The sequence below is a fragment of the Rhinatrema bivittatum genome, chromosome 2 (assembly GCF_901001135.1).
Source record: "Rhinatrema bivittatum chromosome 2, aRhiBiv1.1, whole genome shotgun sequence".
NCBI lineage: Eukaryota > Metazoa > Chordata > Amphibia > Gymnophiona > Rhinatrematidae > Rhinatrema > Rhinatrema bivittatum.
The window spans coordinates 80,498,268-80,519,948 of NC_042616.1; the positions used below are offsets into that span (position 1 = coordinate 80,498,268).

Below are 21,681 nucleotides of genomic sequence, written 5' to 3' on the forward strand. Positions count from 1 at the left end.
GGCTTTCAGTGCTACCTTAGCTCTTCTTTTTACCACGTCTACATTGCCTACTCTGTGGAGGGCCAGTGTGTCACAACGTTTTGGTAATATTAGTGTGCCTTGCACTTGAAAAGATTTGGAAACAGTGGTTTAAAAGAGTGAAGCACTCAGAGGACTGGTGTCTTATCAGCCCAGAGGCATAGTCATGGGTGGGTCTCAGGGGAATGTGACCCATCACATTTGGCTCAGCTTTCCACCCCTAGCAGCATGTCCTATCTGATTCAGCCCCTTAAGGGTGCAAGAGTTATAGGATCTTTAGGCATTGAAATCACTACCTGTCAACAATTCTATGCACCTTTAAAGAGGCTTACATGAATTGGAAACATTACTGCTACTGTGAAAGTTTGAGGCCATCAAAGTCTTTGTTTACTTTTTGGTCTTTAAACTAGACTCATCGGGGATGGGTGAACAAAACCCCAAGGAAAGTAAAACAAATACTCATACAGAAATGGGAAATATGGGGGGAAAAAGGCAATATTTGGAAAGCTACGTACATTAATGCTTATAGCATAGGGAATAAAGTCCCAGATCTAGAAGCAGTCATGGATGAAGCTGATTTAGATACAGTAGCTGTCACGGAGAACTGGTACACGGAAAACCATGACTGGGATAGTGTTATACCAGGCTACAATCTATTCAGGAAGGACCGGGTAGGAAGGAAAGGAGGAGGAGCAGCATTATATATAAAGAACAGCATTAAAGCAACAGCATTGCTGGCCTTATGAGGTAAGGAGGAGGCACTGTGGGTTAATCTGGAACGAGGGAAAGGAACATCTGATTATATTTGCATAATATACAGAGAAGAGAACATGGATAGAGATTCAATGGAGAATATTCATGGGATTGCTGTGAAAGGGTAGGTGCTGCTGTTAGGGAATTTTAATCTTCCAAATGTTGATTGGGAGATCCCAACTGCAGTAACTTCTAGAAGCAGGGAGATCCTGCATTCTCTGCAAGGAGAACTGTTCAGTGGTCCCTTCCACAGAGAGCACCAAACAGAAATATTTAAGCCATTTTGATTTTTCCTCATCAGCCCCTACATATTCCTCCCCTTCACCTTTGAGTCTTTTTCTGCTGGTCAGGAATGCCTGGGCTGGGTGAAAGCCAATTTACATAATTGCTCTTCAACAGCTGGAGAGATTAACACTTATGTAAAATAGTTGCCTTAACCACAGAAGGAGAGTGAGAAAGCAGAGATAGGCCAGGGTGACAGTGAAGAGCCAGGACCTAGAGTGTTGCCAGAAATTACAAGGGTTTTGTAGCCATTGCCATGGAGACACACATAGGATTTATTTATTTATTTATTTCACATTTTTCTATACCGAGCTTCATGGTTGAATACCATATCAGATCGGTTTACATCGAACGAGGGATAGAAACTTGTAACAAAAAACAGAACAATAAGTTATAATCAGAAAGAGAGCAAGAAAGTTACATTGAACAAGGACTATAAACTTGGAGGCTTTACAGCTTTGGAAGTAAATAGAGTAAAAAAGGCCCGAGTAGGGCCATAACTTAAAATCAAAAGTCATAAGATAGTTTAATTGTGGAGGTATTGGATAAGGATTGGATAAGGATGGGGTAAGGGAAGGGATGGGGGTGGGGGGTTGGCCACAATGTTCATCCATGTTAACTTTGGGCTCCCCCCAAACAAAAAATTTCAGTTCTGACTATACCCCTGTATCAGCCAAACAAAGAAACAATGTAAATGCCAGTTCAATTTTGCAGCTAAGTGATATGAAAATATGCAACAGTGAATAACTAAATGGCTCTGTAAGGGAGTGTTTGTGCAACTCAGGCAAGGCTGGGTTATTTGAAACATAAAACCAAGGAAATCCTCAGAGAGCGGAGAAAAGTGATGAATCAGGGAACTGCACTCTGTTTCTGAAGCCACAGCCATTTCTAAGCCATATCAATCAGGCCGATGCAATAACGTGCATTAGAAATGTGTGTTGAAATGCAGGAGCACTGGCAATGCACAAATTATCCATTGCATGTCCCTTTTAGCATGGCAGCTCATTTGCATATTGCATCGAGTTGAGAACCACTGAGTTAAGCGGCTAACTTAACTTATGTGGCTAACTCTGGTCAGGCCACAGGACTGTCCTAAAGTTAGCCGGTTAGACATAACCAGTTAACTTTAAGGTGGCTGAGTATGTTCAGGGGCGTGACTGCACTGTTGAATATACCTTGCTAGTTAGTCGGATATGTTTATCAGGCTAACTAGCCAAGCCACACAGCAGCTGAAAATAGACGCCAATATTTCTTTAAATAAAGCAAAATAAATATAAACTAAGATAAATATTCGGTCCCATAGAAAACATAGCCATTATGTGTGTTCATTTTCCAGAGGAGTTTTTTTTTAAAGGGTTTGAATTCCCTTTTACTTGACCCACAAAAAGCTTTCAAAACCACACGGATTCCTTCGTCAGACATGCCTTTTCAACAATTTTCCAAAGCCACAGTCTAATCGATCACAAAAGACTGTTCCAATGGGACCACACAATTCTTTAACAGTGTGCCTTTCATGACAACTCAGATTGACCTGCCTCAACGGTGAGGCGGGAAACATACCAAATAAGATGCTGTGCGCTCAGACCCCGTATGCAAAATACAAGCTCGTCACGGTTTAATAATAATTCTGCTTTCTAGCTTGTGAGTGTTGGACAGCATGGCTCTCCTGGAAGTGAGCTGTGGGAGTATCCCGCAGGAAGTTTTCTTAAGGATAGACTGTGCCTGAGGGCTACAAAATGTGACTTTGTTCTCAGTGAAGTAACTTTCTGTATTCCTCTAGACGTGCACAGTACAAGAGGACGTGCATTTCGCTTTCTCTTTCTCCAGTGTTGTACTCCACGCAAAGCCCGGCTTCTTGGAGCTTCTATTTCTAAAATGTTTTATTTATTCTGTGTTTGCATATGGAACTGAGGGGAGGGATTACGTTTTTGTGAGGATCTGTAGCAGCTGATTTTCTGTTTCCCCAGTAGGAGATGTATTGGTGTACAGGGCCCAGTGTAACATTTGTTGTGGTGCTTTTTTACAGGGGTTTTGTTTTGGTTTTTTTCCAGGGCTTTGTATTGTTTCCAGTGCCTTTATAATGGGGAGTTGTGGTGACTGCGGTGACTCCAGAATTTATATTTTATGAATAATTATGTTTCTGCTGTTTTATTTTATAGATCAAAGGAAGGAAGGTCTTTAAAAAAATCAGATCTGGTTGGTGAATCTGAATATCATAGTAATATAAATTAATCTATTTCTATATAAATTTTGTGAAATAAAGTCACAGATAGGATAGTGGTTTTTTTTTTACTATTGGGATTAATTTTATATTTAGCTCACACCTTTTCACATAACTTAAGGCGAGTTACATTCAGGTACAGAAGGTACTTCCCTGATCCCAGAGGGCTCACAATCTAATTTTGTTCTTGAGGCTATGAAAGTTGAAGTGACAAGGTCACAAGGGGTGGCATCTTTTTCTCTTTAAGATAGGGTAAGAATAAGAGAACATGTGCAATTCTATAATCCATTTTATACAATATTATTGAAAAAGATGGAATAGAAATGTTTCAATAAGAAAAATGTGCACGTGGCAGGTTTATTCCCCTCCACTCCCGGTTACTGTCTTCTTCTAGAATTCCCAGGCCTCTCTCCTGCTCCCCTCTGAGCTTACATTATATCCAGCTCCGGGAGCCACTCCCTTACCCATAATTCTTTGTCTTAAGGTGGACAAGGACCAGATAGCTGGGACTGGTCCTTCACACTATTTTGGGAGTTTCTCAGACATGCTCCTTCACAAGGTATAAATGGGTGTCAGGGTGTATATTGGGAGATGGATGCATGTGTTTAGCTAAGTTTGTCTGTGGGGGGGGGGGGAGTTTTTTTGGGGCATAATATGTGGCATGCTTGTGGAGTATCTGAGGGGTATGGCTGCACATGTGCAGGTGATATGGTTGCTTATTATGTTGTTCGAGTAATAAATTTGTTTTGGCTGCCATTTGGAGTCATATGAATTTTCATGCTAAAATGAGGTTACATCAGAGAAACATTTGGGAAGCACTGCCCTAGGCAAATCCTTGGAGGGGGGCAGTCTCTCCATCACCCTCCCCCGCTCCTCTGCTTCAGCTTCCCCAGATAAGTGCATCATCAGCTGCCTATGATAATGATTATTAATTATCATGATTTGTATAGCGCATGCCAAATGCACGCAGTGCTGAATAGAGACACAAGCGACAGTCCCTACTCCCACATAAGAGATAATCCCTAGCTTGAATTCAGTCAAGATAGCCAGGCAAAAATAAATAGGAGGCTGTGAACTAAAACAGCAAGGCCATGGCTATTAAAGTATATGGTTATAAGTGAGATTAACTGAGGATAGGTAAGTTTAATTAAAGGAATGAAGTCTGTGCATTAACTATCTAATTGCACGTGTCTTCTTTTGGCAGAAAGGAATTACTAGTCTGCACCTTCGTAATTTCTATTTACCATATGAAAGCACTGTAGGATTCAGTCATGTGCAAATATAGAAGGGCATTATTTATTTGTTTGTTTGTTTTTATATACCAGTGTTCGATTTTACATATCGCATCGGATTACAGAAAACTGAGAGGTGCAGGAAACTAGGCGTTTTCTTTTGTCCGTTACAAGTAACATCTGTATTAGAGGAACGATTAAACAAGTGAGGCAGTTAAACGGTTAAACAAGTAAAAAGATTGAATATGTAAGGCGTTTCCTTTTGTCTATTACAAAGGACCATCTAGAACAAGGAATGGTTAGGTATGTATTAAGAAGTAGGAATTATATGTTGGAGAGGAATATCAATAACTGATACATGATTAAACATTATTTATTTATTTATTTATTTAAGGTTTTTTTATACCGGCATTCATGAACTCGTTCACATCATGTCGGTTTACAGAAACATTAGACAAAGGTAAATATATTACATCATTAGACAAAGGTAAACATATTACATAACATGTCGGTGGACAGGGAATTGAGGCGGGGCAGGAGGCTCCACGATTCTTGTTTTCTGGAGTTTCTGTTTTATGTTGCTAAGGACATCTGTTACGGATCATCACTTGGGCAGAAGGTTATAGGTGCATAAAAATACAGGTCAGTAGTTAAGACTGACTATCTTGTAGATGTAAGTTCATGGGGTGGGGAATGTAGGTAGATGTTAACTAAAGTGGTTGCGGTAAGAGTTTTCCATAGCAGCAGGGGATAGGTTGGGTATAGGATTCAGTCATGTTATTGCTGCAAAGACTTTGTGAAAGAGCCAGGTTTTAAGATTTTTCTTGAAGGATTGGGTTGATGGCTCTGTCCTTAGTTCTGCTGGGAGTTTATTCCACAGGGAGGGGCCGGCGAGTGATAGGGTTCGTTCTCTTGCTGATAATCTGTGTGTTGCTTTCGGGGACGGAGATTGTAGGAGTTCGGTGTTTGAGGAACGAAGGTTCCTTTGGGGAGTGTGGAAGTGAAGGGGAGTAGTCAGCCAGTTGGTTTTGTTGTGTAGAGTTTTATGTATGATGGTTAGAGCCTTGTATAGGATTCTCTGAGGGATGGGCAGCCAATGTAATTCTTTGAGGATGGGTGTGATGTGATCCGATCTTCTGCTATTTGTGAGAGCTCTGGCTGCGGCGTTTTGTAGTAGTTGGATGGGTTTAAGGGTGGAAGCAGGGAGACCTAGTAGTAAGGAGTTGCAGTAGTCGAGTTTAGAAAACAGTAGGGCCTGTAGGACTGTTCAAAAGTCTTGTGGGTATAGAAGTGGTTTAAGTTTTCTCAGGATTTGGAGTTTGTAGAATCCGTCGCTTAGTATGAAGCTGATGTGTTTTTTGAAATTTAGTTGGCTATCAAGGACGATGCCTAGGTTTTTTACTGAGGTGAGTGTTTGGTTTTTTTGTTGTTGTGTGGTGGGGTTGGTGAGGGAGGGGGGCGGATTTGTTGGATATATATAGGATTTCTGTTTTGTTGTGATTAGGAGTGAGGGATAGTTGCAAGAGTAGGTGTTTTATTGTAGTTTGATGGGCTTTCCATAGATCAAGGGTGTGTTCGGTTGAGTCTGATTGGGAGTAGAATTTGTACATCGTCGGCATATACATAGTATAACAATCCCATTTCATTTAGGAGTTTGCATAGGGGGATCATGTATATGTTGAACAGTGTGGATGAGAGGGAGGAGCCTTGATGAACACCGTGAGGAAGGGGGATTTGCTCAGATTCGAAGTCATTGAATTTGACTTTGTAGGAACTGTTGGAAAGGTATGAGGTGAACCAGCAAAGTGTTGTGCCATGTAGGCTGATTTCTCTTAGTCTGTGTAATAGAGTTTTGTGATTAACGGTATCAAATGCCATAGAGATGTCTAGGAGGATGAGTAAATAAGATTTGTGCAGTCCAGGCCTTTAAGTATTGTGTCTGAGAGGGAGAGAAGCAGGGTTTCGGTGCTGAGGGTTGTTCTGAATCCATGTTGGGCTAGGAATAGAATATTGTGGGTGTCCAGATGTTCAGTGAATTGACGATTCACAATTTTTAGGCTAAGAAGGGAAGATTCGAGATTGGCCGGAAGTTGGCTGGATCAGATGTGGCTTTTTGAGAATCGGTTTGATGATGTCGTATTTTAGTTTATCTGGGAATATGCCTTGATCGAATGATAGGTTGACTATGTTTGCTATTAGTTTGGCTGTGTGGTTAGATAGTTGTTTGAGGAATTTTGTAGGTATTGGGTCGATAGGATGTGCAGCAGGATTGATGTTTTGAATGATTGCCTCAATTTCAGTTGATGCGACGTTTTCGAAATGTGTCCATTTGTCGCTGTTTGTGTTTAATTCAGTTGTGGATTAAATTAATTAATGTAACCCCATTGAGATAAGCACCATACTGATAAACAAAACTGTTTTGTCTTGATTTTTCAAATAAAGCACAAGCTCCCTGACAAGTTGCAATGAGTAAAAATGGTGACCCAGATTTGCCAAAGGTAGAATCAGCTTTAGCTGTAATGATTTTCAGGACAGGCTGCTAGAAGCTGGGCGTGAACAACATGGGATGGATCTCCCAATTAGAATCAGTTGAGCGCATCTTCCAAATAACCCAGTGTGGCCACCGTGGGATATGGGATGCCAAGACTGACGGACCAGTATTGCTGTTCTTTTGAAATAAAAAATGTAAACAAATAGCTTCAGAGAAAAGACACTTGCAACAGAAAAAAAACATTGGAATCCTGCCAAGCAACTTGTTTCCCACTCAAAAATGGGGGAAGGACCAGTTTGGCACAACATTCAAAAGGAAAAAACTCGAAAAAGACCAAAAAAGAGAATACAATAAATAAATGTTTTCAGAGGCCAAAGGGAAAAGCACAAAGCTTGCTGGAATATGTCTGCCTTGGCTGGTGAAATACAAAAAAATGAGAAAAACTGCAGAGCCATCACAGCACAGGCAAGTCCCATAAAGGCACAGAACAGACTTCCAGCCATTTCTAAAAATCTGTAGGAATTTGTTTTTACTCAGTTCACATGTTCACCTGACCCATTTGTGTGACATGGTGAATATGCTTTACCACAGAGTATTAATCTCACCCTCCTGTATTAATTTTATTGTGTTAATTTTTATTTGCTTCAATTGGCAAATAATATAAAATGGGAAAAGGTAAGTTTCATACGTTTGAATGCATGCCTTCCTCGGCCTTGCTTCATTTATGTGGTGTAATCATTAACTTACCTCCCTCCCGATCCCTTTATTTGTTAAATATTTTATATATCTTCTTTTTTTAAACAATTTATTATAATTAATGATTAAAATGTCCACTATATAATGCCAATGTTGGCTTTTTTTCTTCTTTTTACTTTTTTATGAAATATCCACTTTATATTTATGATCAAAACGCCGATTACTTGCTATGGGTTTCTGTCGAAAAAAATTCTCAATGAATTTGTTCTCTTATGAACCCCATTTAGGGGAAAAATTCTTTCGACAAAGAAATGTCCATATTAGACGCCATAATGATTAATTTTGAAAAAATAAGACTTATCTCCCAACACAGCTGTGTTTCGAAAAGATGTCCTTTCTTCCTCAGGGGAATTTGTGTCTGTTCTTTAATATGCGCTCTCAGGTTCCTCGAACTCTTCTCTATGGCGTGCTGTTTAGTTATTTCTTGCCTCAAGTTGGCAATCGCTGGTCAGTAGCGTGCTGGTTTCCTTAGGCTGAACAGCTCTGAATGGCGTTCTTGCCTCAAATTGGCAAACGCTGATCCATGGCGATGTTGGTTTCTTTCTCTCAGGCTAAACAGCTCTGAATGGCGGCGTTTTTTCTCCCGCACTTCCTGATGTGCTTTTTTTAAAATGGTCAGCAGATCAAAGTCCCGCCAATGGTAAGGAGGACGTCTTGCTTGTTACGTCACTCGTAATAGTATCGATCCAGGTGTGTTTCTAAATCAGGTGAAGGAAGCGTATTACGTGTTACGTCACCAAAAATGTATTTCTAATTCAGATGTTCTATAATCTACAGGAAAACGCAGGGGAGCTAATTTTGATCTTAAGGTCTTTTAAATCAGTGTTGTCCACTCAATTTCTTCGTTCAATCCCTGTGGAACTACCATTTTTAACTTGAAGATCCAATGTTGTTCATTATAATTTAAACTTCTCTTTTGATCCCCTCCTCGATTGTTATCTTCTATGTTGTCCAAAATCGTCCATCTTAATTGTTGAAATTTATGTTCCTTTGTTACACAATGGTCAACTATTGGAGCCTCCAATGTTTTAGTGTTAAGTTTTGATCTGTGCTCTATCAATCTCGTTCTTATTGGCCTTGATATCCGTGGAGGAAATCCAAGATGGTCACCGCCTTATTTAGGCGCGAGGCCGCGCCTCCTCCCTAGGGTTAAAGGGGCCAGGCCCCTTAACTACTTACATCTGTTTCTAATGAGCCAGAGCAGAGGAAGTATAAAGGGAGGCTTCCTCTGCTCATTCCTTGACTTGGCAACGTTCCTCGTATTCAGGTCTGCTTGCTTCAGTGAGTTCTTGTACTTCGGATCCTTGTTCCTGTTTCGTCTTGGTGTTCCTGGTTCCTGACTTCAGACTGGCTAGCAGTGATTCCTGGTGTGTGACTTCAGACCGGCAAGCGTCGATCCCTTGGTATAAGACCTCGGACTGGTAAGCGACGACACTCTGGCACTTGACCTCGGACTTCTTCTGGACCATCATCTCCAAGGGCCCACCTAAGTCCCAGCGGCCCGGGTCCCTATGGGCTCCTTCTGGGGGGACCGCGGGCTTCCAGGGGTGAAGCTCCAGTTAGCTCTTGCACCGAACTCTCGACTCCTTGACTTCTCAAAGGTCCACCTAAGTCCCAGCGGTCCTGGTCCCTACGGGCTCCTCCTGGGGGGACCGCGGACTTCCAGTGGCAAAGACTCCATTCTTCTCCTTGATGTCACGACTCTTCGTCTAGTTCCACAGTCGCCTCAGTCTCCAGTGCCGAGGGTCAGCTGGTCGCATCTTCTGTTCTGCCTCGCCACCCGACGGGAGAACCTACGGATCTTCCTCCTAAGGTATACCATCCTCCCGTCGGCCCAAGTTTTCACAAGTCTGAGCATAACACTAGTGCCTTTCTGATTATGATTTTCCTGATGCTATTTTTGATTTTTCCGTACTGGCCTGGATTTTGATTTTCAAATGTTAAGTAATTTTCTTTGAACACCATTCTTGGACTCTGTGGTTATCTGCTATCTAATTCCCAAAAGAAATATTCCCCATAAGAGAATACCACTGACCAGTGACCAGGAAACGTGGGGTGAGTGTGATTTTGATGACTGTATCCAGGAAGTTAATCTTCCCCCTACTGAATGAACCCCGGGTCTCCAGGGGCTCTTGTGAAACATGTCTGAGAAAAGGAGAAGTCTGAGACATTGTGACCCCCCTAAATTTCCAACACCCAATGAAGTGTGGGTTAAAACATAATCTTTGCCTCCCCACCTATCGCCCCTCTGGATTATTCCACTTATATCATTTTTCTACCATTTTGTAGGCCATTCAATTTGGACTTTAACAGTACCTTACACATTACTTAAATTTACTATTTATGTCCAGAATGTACAAAAGAAAAAACAGTATCAGATTGACCGTATTAAGTATATTACATTTTGTGAGGCACGTGATGCTCGAGCAACCTTTATTATGAAAAAGTGGAGTGCCGAAAAATTAGTTCAAAGTGAAAGGGTTCAGAGCACAAGTGGCAAGACCACCGACGAGTGTTTTATGGAATTTGGTGACGGTGAGCCACTAAAATTGTCTCAAGAAAACCAAAAAATGATTGAAAATTCCAGCAACAAGCAGAAAAAAGGTGATTATTCTGCTAGTTTTAAAGCCATTTTGCAAGCTAACAATGGGCACACCCACTATTGATTATAAGTTGTTTAATTCCGTTTTGAATGTTGATTAAATGGTATATCAAATTTCTGGTTGCTGCTGCAATGGGGGAGGCAAAGGTTATGCAACACCCATACATACATTTAAAATACATATATTACTAAGCAACACCTAACTGCACAGTAATAACTTATAAAGTCTTTCCACCGATGCATTTACTTTCAGTAGACACTTCAACTTAAAGTATTCTTTTTAAATAACAACATATTTCACTTTTCAGTATTTCACATTCCGCTTTTTATCCTTCATGCACCAGAAATTGCTGTTCTTGTTCAATGAAGCAATGACAACCTTCAGAAAATCTTATTTCCTAGCCATTAATGTGGGATTTGAGAGGCTGTGGCAAAGCTGACCCAACCAGGGCCACAACCGGAAATGTTCATCATGGAGGTCAACTATTATTATAATTCAGCAAATAGTACAAAAACGCAGGTGTGGAGACCTCAGCCCATTGTCATACACAAATCTTGGTTTTACAAGGGCAATGAGAATATTTGGTAAACAATAAATGCAAGGTTAGTTGGAAGCATCAATAGAAATGCAAGATACCTGTCCCCGTATTCTGACCATTCCCATTAGGTTTCTGATGCCGTGCAGAGTGCAACACTCTCAGCTTTTTGGAATATCAGCCTCACCCACTATAAGGCTTGTGGAAATGTAGCGCTTTACAAAGGAGAACACTCACCTCGGGGGAGGGGAAGCTTGCTATCTTTCCATTTACTGGTGCTGTCAGTAGCTCATCTCCAAAGATGTCTTTCATGTGCTTGGCCATCACAATCTGTTGCTCCAGACTGCAGTGGTTCTCCAGAGATACGATAAGAGGGTATGGAGAAGCCTTAATCAAATTGAGAGGATGGGAATAACAGTTCAGCCATTCTTAGCCTTGGTTTTAACCACCACAAAAAAAATAAAGAACTTTGAAATAGTCACTTTTTTCCTTACTTTGAAAGCGTATGTCTTGATAGCCTGTATAGCATCACGGAAGAGTATCTTAGAGGTGAGGGTGTAGCCATGATAAATAATAGGTTCTGAATTAGGACCATCCCAGCAATCCAGCTCTACACAACGGCAGCCTTTACCAAGAGCCCTGCCAATAAAAAGTTAAGCATTGTTCTATGTATACAATGAACCAGCATTCAAACTAGTTTTCAGCACTATGGTTTGATTAGTAATAGTATTACTATGTTAGCAAGAATGGCCTTAGCAGTGAAGTGGCCACAGAAGACCTTAAGGCGATGGATTTATTATACATATATATTTTTTAATTGCAGACTACCTTTCTTTATATTTTATTAATTTACTGTTATTACTCATATAAGAAGTTATATTTTCAGTGAGAAGTCAGAACTACTAACAAAAGGTTACAAAATGCAAGGACCCTCTTTTTTGCTTTGTAAAGAGTTTTCAGAATGTATTAACACTATGATAAAACTGTAATGCAGACTTGCAATAATTAGGAGGGGAGACCTAATGTGGGTGAGCACAGTGATCAGGTCTCCTCTGTTATGGTGAGCAGTTTCTCATCTCAGCCTGAGGCACCCACGGACTCACTCTCCTGTATGTGGAAGCTGCCTTGTGAGATCTGTTATTGTTTCCTGGGTTCCATGCTGCAGTAGCCAGGGCTACTCATTACTGCCCAGTTTTCAGCATCTTAAGGGATTTTTTGTATTCCCACCTTTTTGTGGGCTGTGGCTGAAGGATTAATATAGCCCTTAGAGCATATGCAAAGTGTCGTTTGGCTCCCCTGGCTGACTGATCAAGGTCTTTCTTCCTTCACAAGAAGATTGATCAGAGGAGTCTTTTGTATATTTCTGGCAGATTCCTGGCAGAGGTCCCAGAACAACTCCAAGGATCTAATCTGGGACCACTGCTTTTTAATATATTTATAAACAACCTGGAAATGGAAACAACAAGTGAGGTGATCAAATTTGCGGATGATGCAAAATTATTCAAAGTTGTTAAATCGCAAGAGGATTTGAGAAATTGCAAGAGGACATTGCAAAACTGGGAGATTGGACATGCAAATGGCACTTGAGATATAATGTGGACAAGTGCAAAGTGATGCACTTAGGGAACAGTAACCCTAATTATGGATAGACAATGCAAGTTTCCACATTAGGAATCACCACTCAGAAAAAAGGATCTAGGTGTCATTGTTAATAATACATTGAAATCTTTTGCTCAGTGGGGCAGATTTTAAAAGCACTACGCACGTAAATCCAGGTAGATTTACGCGCGTAGGGGGTTATGCGCACTGAGCCTATTTTGCATAGGTCCGGCGATGTGCACAAGCCCCAGGACATGCGTATGTCCCAGGGCTTTGTGAAAGGAGCGGGGCAGGGGCAGTGGCGGGACTGAGGCATCCGGCACAGTGGCCATGCCGGGGGATCACAAGCCGGCACTTGGTCGGCACACGCAACCTACGCCTACCCAGAGGCAGACGCAACTTCCAAAATAAAGGTTGGGGGGGTTTAGGTAGGGCTGGGGGGCGGAAGGAAAGTTCCCTCCGAGGCAGCTCTGATTTCAGCCTCGGAGGGAACAGGGAAAGCCATCAGGGCTCCCCTAGGGCTCGGCGCACACAAGGTGCACAAGTGTGCACCCCATTGCGCGCGCATACCCCAGATTTTATAACATGCGCACGGCTGCACACGCATATTATAAAATTGGGCTTAGATTTGTGCGTGCCGGGTTGCGCGCACAGATCTACGCCTACGCGTAGGTACTAAAATCTGGCCTAGTGTGTAGCAGCAGCCAAGAAAGCAAATAGAATGCTAGGAATTATTACAAAAGGAATGGAGAATAAAACAGAGAATATCATGATGCCTCTCTATTGCTCCTTGGTGCGACTTCATCTTGAGTACTGTGTTCAGTTCTGGTCACCACATCTCAAAAAGATATAGCAGAAATAGAAAAGGTACAGAGAAGGGTGAGCAAAATAATACAGGGGATGGAAGAATTCCCCTATGAAGAAAGGCTAAAGAGGTTAGGACTCTACAGCTTGGAGAAGAAATAGCTGAGGGGAGATATGATAGAGGTCTATAAAATAATGAGTGTAATGGAACGAGTAAATGCTAATTAGTTGTTTACTCTTTTGAAAATTACAAAGACCAGGGGACACACACTAAAGTTACTATGTAATTAATATATTTAAAACTAATGAGAGAAAATATTTTTTTTATTCAACGCATACCGGTAATTAAGCTCTGGAATTTTGTTGCCAGAGGATGTGGTGAAAACTATTAGTCTACCTGTGTTTAAAAAAAGGTTTGTACAAATTCCTGGAGGAAAAGTCCTTAAACGATTATTAAGGTATGGTTGCAGATCTCCACTGCTTATTCTTGGGATAAGCAGCTTGGAATCTATCTACCACTTGGGAACCTGCCAAACAGATCTGAATTAGCCATAGTTGGAAACAGGATACTGGGCTTAATGGACCTGTTACGCCCATCGGTCGCAGACGGCTGCGACTGCTCTTGCTCACCTTCTTCTTTGCTTCTCTGTCTCCATGGGGTAGATTGGCAGCCTCCGCCAGCTGCCGATGACCTGCCTACCACTCCCAGGCCTCCCGGGTCAGCACGGACGCCGCCGACCGCCATCTTGCCATCAGGACTTTCTAGGCGCTCCGCGGGCAGTGCTTCCATGTCTTTAATAAAGACTCTAAGACTGTTTCTGTGTCTGACCTCAGCTGAGACCTTGCCTCCCAACAGTGAGGCTGACGGGGCTCCTCCCTGTGGGTGGTACCACCTCTCACTTCGGCCCAGGGTCACTTACCAACTATCCAAGCAGAATCCTTACAGGACCCTTGGTCTGACCCAGTATGGAAAGTCTTATGTTCTTATGCTTTTAGATTGTACCCTAGGAGACTAGAATTTTGGAAGAGCTTTGGAAATTGTTGAGTTTTTGGAAGTTTTTGACTCCAGCTCCTAAGGGAAGACAAATTCCCAGTATTTTGAAGGACAAAGACTAAGAGGTTTTCCTGCATCTGCTCCGAGTTAACAGCAGAGGAGAAGACCTGGGGATAAATTGCTGCTTTGAAGAGATTTTTTAGTTATTTGTTTAGTCTACTTTTCTTGAAGTAAGTGGTGTATTTTTCATCTTTAGCTTTGTCTTATACAGTTTGCTACAGAAGATTAGCCTTCCCTCAAAGGGAAAGAAATTCTAGAGTTGGATACTGGTTCAGTTGGCAGAAAATATTTTTGTAACCTTTTACAAGAATTTCGGTATATAAAACTGTTAATTAATTAATTAAATAAATAAATAAATAAATAAATAAATAAAAACAATTAGGGGATTTACCAGGGACAAAGACTATTGCTTTTTTAATGATGATGTTCCTGATGCTATTTTTTAATTTTCTCCATACTCACTTGGAGTCTTATTTTCAAACCTTAAGTATATTTTCTTTGAACACAGTTCTTAGACTTCATGGTAATTTGCTACCTGAATCCCCAGTGGAAATACTCCCTACCTGACTAGTGATCCAGACGAGTATGATGAGTATGGTTTTGATGACTGTATCCACAACTGCACCAGAGGCCCAGGAGGATAAATCTCCCCCACCCCCTCCACTGGATAAATTCTGATCTTTCCAGGGACTCTAGTGAAGCGCGTGTGAGAAAAGGAGAGGTCCAGGATATAGAAGAACGGCTTGGGGATCTGTGTGATCCCCCCTTTATTTGATGCACCGCATGAAAGGGGGGGGGGGGTTACTCTGCTAACATCTATGTGCATTCTGCGCAGGTGCTGCCGGCAGCCAGTTGGATCCATCTCTCTTTGGCCTTCAATCTCACTCATTGAAGAAGAAAATCTCACCCTTTGAGATGGCCCATCCTTGGCAACTCTGGGGATACCAAGGAGGTAGCAACTACAGACCCTGGGGAAAGGAAGCCTCAGTCATTAATCACATCTACTAACCAGATTAAGCCGAGTCCCAATGGGAACTTTGTAGACTCTTGTTGACCACTGCAGCCTTTCAGAGGCCCTGCAGGCATATCTTTCTCCTCTCCAACCTAGAGGCAAAACTGAATATCCCTTTAGCGGTCTTCATGCCCTATGACTGGCACATACCAACAGTGCACACATAAATAGAGGTGTATGGATCTAGAGCAATACCATCTCTGATTCAGAGCTTAGTTTTAAATATTAATTTAACAAGAGACCACAGGAACATTATAATACTATTTAAATGCTTAATATATGAAGTTGTACTATATTTTAATGCATCTACATATGCATTTAAAAACAGTGCTTTTACCCACGTTAGAGCCTTAGTACATACATTAAACAGAGACAGATTTAGTATTTTGGCCACCCTAGGCACTGTTGGTGCTGTCGCCAGCCATCACTCCCCTCTCCCCCCAAGGTTGGACAACAGGGAGGAGAAGGTCTAAGAAACAGTCCCCTCTTTTTAGAATAGATTTAGTGGCAAAATTTTTAAAATTCTGAAGCAAACTGGCAAAGATTTCCATCTTTTGTATCATATTATAAAAACACATTTGTTTTACACTTAATCGTTAGGATAATTAATTTTATTTTTATTGGTGAAGAAAAGTGATCTCACGTATTGGTACAGTGAGGATTCCTCAGGGGTGGGGAGAAGAAGGAAGGAGGATCAAGAATGGGGTGAGAAGAAGGGGGGAGCGCGAGAAGGAAAGAGGACTAGGTTTGGCAAGATAGGAGAAGGGGAAGATTAAGAATTTGGGAATCTGGGATGGAGAAGAGGAGGGAAGAGGGATATTCTTGTATAGAGGAAAGAAAGGAGGCAGTAGGAAGTGTTGGGGACTGGGTTCCAGGACCTGGGGGACAGACTCCAGGATCAAGGGAGGGAGGATCTGAATTACAGTGGGTGGGGAGGAAAGGAAGTTGTCCCTATCAGGCTCTGGTCCTGCTCCTCCTTGCATCTCCTCTCTAACATCCCACCCAATATGACACTCACATACACAACTGGCATCAATCCCTTCTCTCTCACACACTCCAAAACTGCCCCCCCCCCCATCCTTCTTCCCCTGCCTTTCACACACAGATGTACACTTCCCAGCTAATCCCCCTCATCCTAAACCTCTCTTTCCACCTCCAGTTATCTTACTCATCTCCTCCTAATCTCCCCAAAATGATCCCCCTTTGCTCTGTCTGTTGAAGATTTGCTCCCTTTCCTCTCCTGTTCCCTGAATGTTGTCTGGAGGGGCAGGGCTGGATCAACTATGCTGAGTGAGATTCAGCACAGCTACTGCCCCAGTCTGTCCGTTCCACCCCCCCCCCCCCCCCCCCCCCCCCCCCACCAATTTTTGCCAACCCTAGGCACAGGCCTAGTGTGCCAATTGACAAATCTAAGCCTGACATTAAACCCCTTTAATATGAATGCTCTAACAAAGGGTTAGTACATAGCCACCTCAGTCAGCCCCATTAGAAGCAAGTCACATTCAGACAATGCTCATTCTTCTTAAAGCATTCATGTATGTCTCAGCGCCATTTGATTCTATTGTAATGCATTTATAATGCCACACTGCAGAGCTAGAGCCCTGTAAAATCACACGAGGTCCAGGCAGTAGACATTGAATATTACTGCTTAGCAAAATTCTTAAGAAATTCTTTTTGCAGTTTGACTTGTTTTAATTATGTTCAGAGCAAGCCATCAGGTTGTCTTAATTCATGGGTCATGTTTCAAAGGCTGCTGTAAACCTTTTGTAATTATTCAGTGAGCAAAACATTCCCTGAGAATATGTAATACCTTGGAAAAAAAATGTATGACAAAACGAAGCATTCCAGCCAAATCTAACTTATAAATCAGGAACACTGCACAAGTAATGTATGAAACCTATATAAAGAGAAGAGATGCTGAGTGTTTCCTTTGTCACAGTTCAGGAATCGGTACAGCACAGTCCTCCTTACCTTATGTATGCCTCAGTGCTGCTTGGCCCTCTCAGCTGGTCTTCCAGCAGGTAGGTATTGTGTGAAGATGAAATTAAGTAGTGACTGAGAGGCTGAGACATGTCCTGGTAAACTTTTCTGTGCGCTGAGTTGAATACATTCCCAGTGTCAGAAAGCAAATATATCAGGAACCCATCTTTAGTCATCTCATTTTGTTTTTTGGCTGGAAAAGAAGATATATAAAGTAGCCTTTTTTTAACTTCATCACAATTGAATGAGGGGAAAGAAGAATATATTTGCACTGGGCTTAAACGTAACGATCAAACAGTTCACAAATGCTCAGAGTCTGCAAGCTTCCACTGAGTCTCCCGGTTCTCCTATGAACACGCTAAGGGCTTGAGTTCTAATGCACCCTGCTGACTTGCAAAGGACTTGGTCACCCCGAAGTCAATATTCAGCTGTGGGCTGTCTGATTAAGTTGCCTGGATAAACTTACCCGGGTGACTGACACTGGATATTCAGTGGTGCCACTCAAACAAATTCAAAATAAGTTTACCTGGATAACTTTATTCAAATAACTCAGAATATTAGATTTCTCAAGGTAACTTATCTGGCTATACTTGGCTTACCCCAAAACGCACCCAGAATGCCCCCAATTTATTTGGATCAACCCTGGTGTAACCCTTTTCTTTGACGTGGCACAGTCTCCAAGGGCACAAGCAAACAAAGGTAGATTAGACAAGATTCCAAATACAAAATCATTCAAAATATGAAGGAATCATACAGTATATTCAAGATATATTACAATTATCTTTAATCAACATTTGCAAACTTTTAAAAATTACAAAGACAACCCCCCCCCCCCCCTCCCAAGACAAAGCTATGTAATACAAACAGGATATCTATCCTCTACCCATTGTCAAACATATATCTTTGCTTAAAATAAATATATATACATATCACATATCTTACTCAAAAGACACTACAACTACATACATATAAATAATAATGTATCTTTTGATCAACAAATTGTTACTAATTCACACTACAATATTGCAAGAATGTAATAACCTGTTGCACACATGAATTCTGTAACTAAGGTTAGCAAAATAAAGTTTTTTTATGAGAGTTCTGAATGAAAGTTGCCTATATATGAACTGTAAGAAATCATAATGAATTTGGAATGAATATGGCTACGTGGATCTGCTTGATACAACATTTGGAATTGTCCCATGGGATTTGCTTGGTATAGAATTGATATTCATCCAACGCACTTCTACAATTCATATTGAAGCTTTCAGCAATTATAAATCATAGCACTTTGGCAGCATTCAAACATTCATACTAGCTATGTTTAAATATTTACAGGAATGGTAAATTGTATGTCGGCTGGTAAAGGTGAAGCTCCAGGCCGGTCTCTGCTTTGCCTGGGTCTGCCTGCTGGCAGTGGGAACCTGCAGGGCTCCTCCCTGCAGGTAGTAGGGACGTACAATCGTTTAGGACGAATTAGGCAATTTCAATTAAATTGCCTAATTCGTCCTGGTTCGGGGAACCCGAAAACCGAACCAAATTTTCCCTGAAATTTCAGGAAAATTCAGTTTTCGGGTTAGTACGCACTAATCCAAAATGCGGGTTCCCCGAATTTCAAAGGCCCGAATCGTGGGAAATACATCTCTAGCAGGTAGAGCCAATCTCACACCAGCCCAAGGGTCCACAGACACAATAGTTTGCTAAGGTCATGGACTTGGTGGACTTGATCTCACCCCAAGCCATCCCCAGGATAGTTCTGAGGCTGCAGAATCAACAGGGTGCCTTGGATCTCCTCATGGTGGCCATGGATCGCTTCACTACTCGCTTGCACGCCATGACTTTATCTTCTGCACCACCACTGCCTGTACCAGTGCCCCCACCACACCACCACCAGTGCCCAGTTGGCCTTTTCTACAGCTCCCAACTCCGCTTCAGTTTGCAGGGGATCCCAAGTGGTGTAGGGGGTTCCTCAGCCAGTGCAGAATGCACTTCCAGCTACAGACTCCTCTGTTCCCTGACGACCAAGCCAAGACAACCTATATCCTCTCTCTGCTGGATAGGGCAAGCTCTAGCCTGGGCCTCCCCTCTCTGGGAGCAAGGGGACCCCATCTTCTTCAACTTCCAATGGTTCCTAGAACAATTCTGCTCCATCATTGAGGAGCCAGGTTGAGCAGCCTCAACAATCTTTGATTTACTTCTCTACCATATTATATTATATTATACATTATATTATATTATATTATTATATTATATTATATTATTATTATTATTATTATATTATATTATACATATTATATTATATTCATGTAGTTATTATTTTATATTGTAAAGCTCTATGCTGAATTAATGTTTGAATGTAAACCGAGGTGATGTTTCTTACGGACCCCAGTTTATAAAAATCCTTAAATAAATAATAAATAAATAAATACCAGGACTCCTGCACCTTGGGCGAATATGCCGTGGAGTTCAGAACCCTGGCCTTCGAACTTAATTGGCGAGAGGATAGCTTAGTTGCCAGCTTCCTAGAAGGCCTCTCGGGGAAAATTAAAGATGAGCTCATCGCACAGGAGCTCCCCAATTCGTCAGAGGCTCTCATTGCCCTAACTGCCAAGATAGACTGGCATCTGCAGGAAAGGGCCTGAGAGCTCCATCTGGCATGCAGAAGCATCATCTTGGCACCATGTTGGAGAGGCCAAGGGTGAGGTATTAATGTGCCTGCTCTTGCACATTAATACCTCACCCTTGGCCTCTCCAACACTGGAAGAACTGATGAAATTGGGGTGCTGCTGCCTGCCCCCGAGGAGAGGCTCTGTCACAAACAACAAGGCCTCTGCCTCTACTGTGTGATTCGGGGCCACCTCTTACCTCACTGCCTGAGAGATCAAGAAACTTAAACGCCTAGGGTCGCTTGGGGAGTTGACCCTAGGCCTTGCTGTCCCTGCTCCCCAACTTCTACTACCGGATACTCTGGAACAGGGCCCGACTTACTTCTCCACCCAGGCCTTCATGGATTCCAGGTCTGAGGGAACTTCATTCTGCGAACCTGGTCCACCATCCACAAATATCCACTGTCCATTGTTCCCTCTGCTTATAATATCCTCGGTCTACGGGGACCCACTCCTGGGACAGATTACCCAGACCACTGTACCTCTAACTTTTTGCATGGGTCTCTCGCACACAGAAAAAAATCAGCTTCCATGCCCTTCCTAAAGCTGTTAATCCCATGATATTAGGCCTGCCATGGCTCCAACATCAACCTCAGTTTGATTGGTCCATCTTGGAGGTTGCTCACTGGGGGCATGGATGTATAGACTCCTGCTTAGTATCTGTGGGACTGTCTCACCCAGTGACCATGGCTTCCACATTTCAGGGACTTCTATCCCAATGTGCGGACTACAAAGATGTCTTCTCTAAGAAGAACACCAAGACCCTACAACTTCATTGCCCATATGACTGAGGCATCAAGCTCATTCCTGGATCTATGCCCCCATGGGTTGTGGTCTACCCTATATCTTCGCCTGAAACACTTGCCATGTCAGCTTACATTCAAGAAAATCTGGACCATGGATTCATCCAGTCATCCTCTTGCCCAGCGTAAGCCGGATTCTTTTTCATTGCAAAGAAAGACGGATCTCAGACCATGCATAAATTACCACAGTCCAAATGCTATTACCAAAAAGGACAAATGCTATTACCAAAAAGATACCCCTGCCACTAATAACTGAGCTCTTTGATCGCCTGCAGGGCACCAAGATATTGATGAGTCTGGACCTCCGGGCCCATATAACCTTGTTCGCATCAAGGCTGGGGATGAATGGAAAAATGCCTTTAACACATGTGATGAGCACCACAAGTATTTGGTAATACTCTTTGGGCTTTGCAACGCCCTTTGGTCTTTAAGAAAATGGTCAACAAAATCTTCCGTGATTTGCTGTATGTCTGCGAGGATTGTCCACCAGAGGCTACTGAGGCTTTTTGGAAACTAAAAGATGCCTTTTCCTACAGACCCTGTCTATGCCACCCAGACCCCACATGGCCAACACAGCTCTGAAGGTGCTCTTTGTCCATGTTTCTTTTTCTCCAAGAAATTCTCCTCAGCCGAGCGCAACTACAGTATTGGAGATCGGCGACATTTGCTTGAGGGGGCTCACTGCATCAACATATACATGGACCACAAGAACCTTGAATCAAGATTCATCAAGCCCAGCAGCTCAACCCTAGTCAGACCCGCTGGTCCTTATTCTTTGTCCATTTTCATTTTCAGCTGCAATACCGCTCTGCACTAAAATATCAACAAGCAAACACTCTCTCTTATTCTTTTCAGATCAAGGACATCCCGGA

The 21,681-nt window shown here is 42.3% G+C and overlaps 1 protein-coding gene across 1 annotated transcript in view; it reads right to left on the reverse strand.

Annotated features, from left to right (window-relative positions):
• The window catches only part of PLCD1 (phospholipase C delta 1), a 248,464-nt gene that overhangs the window by 33,352 nt on the left and 193,431 nt on the right, over nt 1-21,681 (reverse strand). Inside the window, 3 exon segments of the mRNA XM_029588370.1 lie at nt 11,129-11,278; nt 11,386-11,530; nt 17,332-17,533. Coding sequence (XP_029444230.1) covers nt 11,129-11,278; nt 11,386-11,530; nt 17,332-17,533 — 497 coding nt within the window.